The 7124-nt window shown below is 49.5% G+C and overlaps 1 protein-coding gene across 1 annotated transcript in view; it reads right to left on the bottom strand.

Annotated features, from left to right (window-relative positions):
* Positions 1–301: 301 nt before the first annotated feature.
* Positions 302–7124, bottom strand: part of CBL (Cbl proto-oncogene) — a 35975-nt gene continuing 29152 nt past the window's right edge. Inside the window, exons 13-16 of the mRNA XM_054291375.1 lie at positions 6959–7114; positions 6294–6397; positions 5054–5236; positions 302–2535 (exon numbers count right to left, since the gene is read on the bottom strand). Coding sequence (XP_054147350.1) covers positions 2255–2535; positions 5054–5236; positions 6294–6397; positions 6959–7114 — 724 coding nt within the window. The 3' untranslated portion in view covers positions 302–2254. The remainder of the gene's footprint in view (positions 2536–5053; positions 5237–6293; positions 6398–6958; positions 7115–7124) is intronic.

Raw genomic sequence — 7124 nt, 5'->3', positions numbered from 1 at the left:
GGGAATCACTGGTGCCACACACACTGGGCAGGACAGGAGTTAAGGCTTTGGAGCTGGCTGGGTCAGCCTGGCTCAGCCATGGCAGGAGTCACACTGAGCTCACACGGCAGGACAGACACCCAGCGGCTCCAAAGCAACACAGAGCCCAGTGGGAGTGTGGAAGAGAGGGGAATAAACCCCTCACCAGAGGGTTTGCACCTGGATCTGCAGGACAAGGGACTGTCTGGCTGCTCAGGCTGCCCAGTGTGACACAACAGCCACAGCTGTCCCCTGCTGTCCCCTCTCCTGCCTCAGCAGCACCAGGGCTGGCCTTGCCCCTGCAGAGGCACACACATCCCACAGGGAGCAGGGCTGGCAGCCCTGGCAGCTGCGCTGGGGGCACAGCAGGAAGAGCAGCTCTTCCTCCCCTCCTTCCTCCCCCAGGCACTGAGCCCAGGGCTGTGCCCGAGCCCCGTGCCCTGCAGGGCACCCTGCCCATGCCAGACCTAGCACGTGCCAGCCCTGAGCCCAAACCAGCCAGGGTGGGGACAGGGAGCATGGAAGGAGATCTCCCCACGCTGTCTGAGTGTTTTCTCCGCTACAGAGAGGAGAGGAGTAAAGAGAGACACCTCAGCCTGCCTGGAGGCCCCTGCAGCAATTCAGAAAGCTTTAGGTCTAGAGAGAAACCTCAGCTTGAATCAAAATCCACTTTCTGCTCTGCTAACACCACTCCTGAAGGCCTCCCTGCCACTGCAGCCATCTGGCCCAGCCCCTGGATTCCTCAAAAGGCCACACTGCACCCCAGTGCCAGAATCACTCCAGCAATATTCCACTGCAGCCCTTAGCCCAGTGACCCCTGCTGACCTCAGGGAGGTGCAAATAATGCTGGACATGCTCCAAAGGCCAAGAGCCTCTCAGGCTGACAGGCTGTGATCTGTCCGTGCCTCCTGGATCTAAATCTTCTCCAAAGGAACCATCCACTCCTCTAATAAGAACAGAGTTAAGTAGCTGAGTAGGCAAGTCAGGTTTTTCCAATGCAACAGCTGAGTTCTGACCTTTAAAACCATGTGATCACTTCACAAATACAGAATTTTTTCCCCAGGTCTGCTTTAACACCAGACCCGGCAATACTTTAGAGAAATGGAAATGGAAAGGAGAGCCCCCATGTTGTTTGGACAGCCATGCAGAGAACTGCTGCACTTCTGGGACTGCAAAGCAGGTGAAATTCCAACAAACACATCAGCTGCATCTACCAATTCCACAAAACACCCCGGCACGACGATGGCTCCTGCAAAAGCTCTCTGGAGAAATGTGTGTGAAGGCCACTAGTCTGCAACAGCCACCATGCAACGAAGATAAATAAAACATCCTATTCACCAGGTGCAACATTCCTAGGGAACAGCAATGGGAGTGTCCAGTGACGGCTGCTCCAGCCCAGCAGGGCCACAAATCAAATTTGAGCACTGAAGCACAAAATGCTCAAGGCTAAGAGAGGAGAAGCAGCAGCCCCAGTTCTTTCCTCTTGCTCAAATTCTTTGCCCCCCTCTCCCACCCCTCAAAACCACACCAAGCTCCTCCAGCTGCTGGAATCTGGTGCTGCCAGTGCAAGAGCACACACACAAGAGAGAAATCTACTGGATCAAAATCCCTGACAGAAATTCATCCTGCTATCTCCAGGCAGCAAGGGAGGACTGGAGTCAGAAGCAACAACTGCTATTGTTACAGGCAAGAGGGACACACCACGGCCAACAGGAAGCAATCAAAGGATCCTTCCAAGGTCTCCTATAAATTCCCAGCAGAAAGTGACCTCCCAGCTTCTCTAAAAAGCCTGAGGCAGACACACAGCAGCGAACAGACCCAAACCTAGTACCATGAACCACAGGACACACCACACCGACCTCGAGACTTTGTTTCTCTGAGCATCCACTTAAAATTCACAGCACAAAACAACTCCCCCAGCCTCCAGGGCACGGGCTCGGGGATCCCTTGTCACGATACCTTTCTCTAGCAACACCCTGGAAATAAATCTGTTCTCTCAGACAAGAGGTAGGGGTAAAGGACTCCAAGACATACACTGTATAAAACACCGCTCCGCTCCATCGCACTGCTTTGAAATCTGGAACCACGAAAACCTGATAACTGATTCTCTTCAAGAGGCAGGACTGACCTCAGCACGAAGTCTCTAAAGGAACCCCCTTCCCCTTTGGTGCACAGCTGGGCAGCAGCTGCCCAGGCAGTTGGTCCACAGCAGCTCAGGCGTGGAGGTGCCCGTGTGCTATGTGGCCACGTGCGCCGGGGAGGAGATGGACACGAACTCCCGCAGAATATTCTTGGCCATCTCAATATTGTTATGTGCAATGACCAGAGCTTTCTGAATGTCCTGATATGAGTAGCCTTGGCTCATGAGGTTCTCGATCTCGCTGGAGAGGTGCAGGGAGGAGCTGGCCCCGCTGCCGGCTCCTCCCGCCTGGCAGCTCCCGGCTTTGCGCTCCGAGTTGATCCGCCGGGGCAGCGGCTTCGGCGGCCGCTCGGGGACCTGGGAGCCGTCTGAGAAACCTGGCAGGAGAAACAAGCGCATCACTTCAACGCAGAGATGTGGAAAGTTTGCTTGGAACGAAGCGGAGATGACAGCAGGGAGATAAATGGCACTTCAAAAAGCTGTTACTGAGCTCTGCTGCTTTCTCCAGCCCTTTTATCTCCTTCCCAAGCTGCTCAGCTTCCCCACCTGGGTGCAAAAACAGCTGGGGAGGTTTTGCTTAATTAGCAAGGCTCATCAGGCTCATTTAGTAAGATAAAACCACATAAAAAATGGCATAGGATCTATGTGTGTAAGCAGAGCTCAGATATCAGCCTTGGAATCAGAAAAAATGACCCAGTGAATATTCCATGCACCAGACATCCCATTTCCTTCCAGAATCAGACAGAACTCCGGTTTAACTGTCCAGAGGCTGCTCCCTCATCTCTGTGTGCACAAACCCAGCCCCAACTCAGCCACCACAATTGCTTCAGCAACTGAATTATGCTCTCTGAAGGGTCAGCAACTGAATTATGTTCTCCTCTTCCTCTGCTGAAGCTCTGCCTGCCTAATGGCAGATCAATAAAGCTCAGCCCGTTCTGCTTTTCCCTGAGTCACTCTGATGTGACACTGCCCTGCAGTCACATCATGCACTGCTGGGAAGAGGAAATAACAGCCAATAAACCAAACAAGTCACCAAACTCTCCAAGGAAAAATCACATTGTTTAATGTGCTCACCCAGCATCTGACTATTTCTGAGTTTTAACCTCCTGTATCATTGCAGAAAGCATTTTCTGCCAATCACGGGAAACTCTTCTACATGGATGTTTGACATCACCTTAAAGAAAGATTTATTTGTCTCCTGGAAAAAGTCCTCAGGGCACCGCACAGAGTTTTCTGGCAGAGAACTGGAGTACAACAGACAAATCACGTCCACACAATTCCTTTCTAAGAGTGAGCACTGCAGCTTGCTCAGAGCAGCCGCATTGTGGGGTTTTTCTGAAAACTTTCCCCAAAAGCCCTGAGACAGAGAAGGCTCTTTGGGAACCAGATTCCCTGAAGCTTCCTCACCAACCACAGCTCCCTCATCTTCAGAATTGAAGTTTCTCAAACATAAAAAGCTTTTTGTACATGTGAGAAGAAGGTCTGCCCCCTCCCCTGCCCCAGACTCCCTTCTGGAATTGCTGTTTCAGCTTCAGCTGGATCAAGTTTCAGAGACCATGGGTCAGTCTGAAAGGACAACTGCTAAGACAGTTATTTTGGTAAATCATTAATTAAAACTGCAGGGCCCAGCTCCTGAGAGCATAAACCTGCCAAGATGAATCCCACAGCAGTCAGGCTTGCCTGCACCACTGCCTTGCTTCCCACAGCAGTAACAATCAGCATTTTCCACATTTTCCATTTCCCTAGCCCTAAAGCAGGACAACAGCAGTGTTATTTCAGGGCTGTAGAAACAGAGTGTCAATGATTAAACTCAGTACTTCATCTGGGAGGGGGGTGGGACTTGCTCTGTTTCTTTTTTATCCCTTTCAGCCAAATTCTACAGACACAGGGACAGATTTAAAAAAGTGAAAAAAGGAGGTGGGGCAAAACTAATGAACTTTTCTGCACTAGGAAACTCTTCTCTGTGCTAAAGAAGGTCAGGGAAGTGGAATGGGGAAGAGGAAAAGAGAAGACTCACTGGGGGAAGGGGCTCTGGGTACAGGAGGTTCTGCTTCCAGAAGGAACAAGAAACTCATTCCTCCTCCTTGGCAAATCACCAGCACATTCAGACTGAAAACCCCCAACAAAAAGAGTTTCAGAGCTTCCTTAAGAGCTGCTGAGCAGGGAATAAGTCAATCATTATTCAGAAAGGCTCTTGGAGACACGAGGCTTTAGTTTTTCCCTCAGAGAATGTGCCTTGCAGCCAGAAGGACACCATGTCCTCTATTCCCCAGGGACAAAAAGCTGACCTTGCTGAGCCACTGGTCCCTGCTCAGAGGAGCTGAGAGCATCAGGAGCTGTGTGCAGAACTCTTGTGCCATCTGCAGGCACTGGCAGTGCCACAAACCCTGCCAGGCCAGCCCTGAATCTCCACTTGGCACAGGGACACAATCCCTGAATGGTCTGGGTTGGAAGGGACCTCAAAGGTCCTTCCACCCCCTGCCATGGGCAGGGACACCTTCCACTACCTCAGGGATACCTTCCACTACCTCACCTTCCAACCCCAAATCCAACCTGGCCTTGGGCACTTCCAGAGATGGGAAATCCTGTCTCACACCCAGGTACACCCTGGTACAAACCCAGTCTATGCTCTGCAGGAAACAGTGGTTTAAGGAATATGCTTTAAGCTGAAAAAACCTTTCCCTAACTGAGATTTCGGTGTCATTTGCAAGCTTGGGGATTAAATGACCAAGGCAGAACATTCCAAGCTATAAATCGAACAAAATACCTAAGAACCAATTCTGCCTCATAAACCTGATTTTACACCTTCCATCCAAAATCTTTAGTGAATAACACAAGTTTCAAAGATGCAGAGGCAGGCAGCAGCAGCAGGAAGAGGGAGGAGAGCTCTCTGACCTGTGACAGGGTCGTTTTCCAAGGACATTCGGCTGAAGGCAGGAGTGGCATTGGAGATATCAGACAGCGTGCGGCGAGCGATGGCCGCGGGCAGCGGCGCCTTGGGGACATCGTAGCCATCCTCTTCATTCTCTGACTCCTCAGGGCCATTGCTGGCAGTGGCTGCTGCCAGGTTCCCTTCATCTGCAAGAGGAGGCCCCTTCTGAGCTCTGGGGCTGAGCTGTCTCTCAAGGCAGACTCCACTCCCCCATTTTCCAAACACTGACAGGACACCGAACTAAAGTTCTGCTGTTAAAACCTCACAATTAACGGCAGCTCTTTCCAGAAGGGCAAATTAAAGCACTGGAATGCTCTTCCCAGGGAGGTGGTGGAAACACCATCTCTGGATGTGTTTAAAAACAGACTGGACATGGCACTGGGTGCTACATTCTGGTTGAGGTGTTAGGGGACAGGTTGGACTCAATGATATTAGAGGTCTCTTCCAACCTCATCATTCTGTGATTCTGTGATTCTGTGACTCTGGGATTCTGCAATTCAGTGATTCTGTGACTGTGATTCTGCAATTCAATGACTCTGTGACTCTGCAATTCAGTGATTCTGTGACTCTGTGATTCTGTGACTCTGCAATTCAGTGATTCTGTGACTCTGTGATTCTGTGACTCTGCAATTCAGTGATTCTGTGACTGTGATTCTGCAATTCAATGACTCTGTGATTCTGCCATTCAGTGATTCTGTGACTCTGTGACTCTGCAATTCAGTGATTCTGTGACTCTGTGATTCTGCAATTCAATGACTCTGTGATTCTGCAATTCTGTGATTCTGTGACTCTGTGATTCTGTGACTCTGCAATTCAGTGATTCTGTGACTCTGTGATTCTGCAATTCAGTGATTCTGTGACTCTGTGATTCTGCAATTCAGTGATTCTGTGACTGTGATTCTGCAATTCAATGACTCTGTGATTCTGCAATTCTGTGATTCTGTGACTCTGATTCTGTAATTCTGCCTCTCTCTGACTGCGATTCTGCAATTCAGTGATTCTATGACTCTGTGAATCTGTGATAAGGTTAAAAATACTTGATAGACTCAATGTGCATGCCCAGACTCATATTTCCACATACATCCCAGCTATTTTAACAACAAAACCAAATGTAATTCCTTTAATTCAGCCTAAAATGCTGCTCCACTGGGAGCCATTCATTGCAGGCCAGTTCCTCAGCTGTTCTCTAGCACACCCACTCACCAGAAGTGTTGACAGCCTCAAAAGCAGAGGATGCTGCTTGGGAGTGAATGTTGTACATTGCTTCATACATGGAGCCCTCGGGCTGCTGGTCACAGTCCAGAACTCTGAGGGAGAGAAGACATTCCCCATCACACAGGTGACAGTGGCCACCACCTCCTCCCTGCCTCTGTGACAGAGTTGGTGCACAGCTTCTTGTTTCAAGGTGAAATCACCAGTGCTCTGTGAAATATTTGCTCTAGAAAATGCTCTGTTAATGTTTATTGCAATAGAGTACCTCAGCTTAAAAGAGTTAAAATGATACCACCAAAACTGATACCACTGAAAATTACATTTTAGTAAGAGTTTTGAATTTCAGTAAAATTACATTTTAGAAAGAGTTTTGAATTTCAGTAAAATTACATTTTAGTAAGAGTTTTGAATTTCTGCTCCAAAAAGGTTCTTGGCAGAGAGAGTGGGAAGGAAGGGGATATCTGAGTCCTTTAATACTGTACAAGGACTCTGCAAAGAGCAGTGGTCACATTTCCTTTATTGCTATTTTAGTCAAGATCTGGTGAATATCACTGGGGGAATTCAGAAATCTGAGCAAGCAAAATTCCCACCCTGATGTCCCAAATGTGCTGCCCCAGAGCTGGGAGAGGGAAGTGCAAAACCAGCCAGAATCTCACCGTAAACTCTGAGTCATTTCCAAAGGCATTTTGAGCTCTGGCTTTTGCACAGCAGGACCTGGAGGCACCACAGGCAGAGAGGATGGTGACATGTATTCAGTGTCCTCATCGCTCTCAGACTGCTCCCCAGGAGGCAGTTTTGGTACAGGCAGTGGTCTGGAGGCAG

Source organism: Melozone crissalis, unplaced genomic scaffold, assembly GCF_028551555.1.
Source record: "Melozone crissalis strain CALT ecotype California unplaced genomic scaffold, PUWL_Pcris_2 ptg000092l_1, whole genome shotgun sequence".
NCBI classification, from domain to species: domain Eukaryota; kingdom Metazoa; phylum Chordata; class Aves; order Passeriformes; family Passerellidae; genus Melozone; species Melozone crissalis.
Note: the sequence above shows the minus strand (reverse complement) of the source record. Positions and strands in the feature narration are given on the sequence as shown.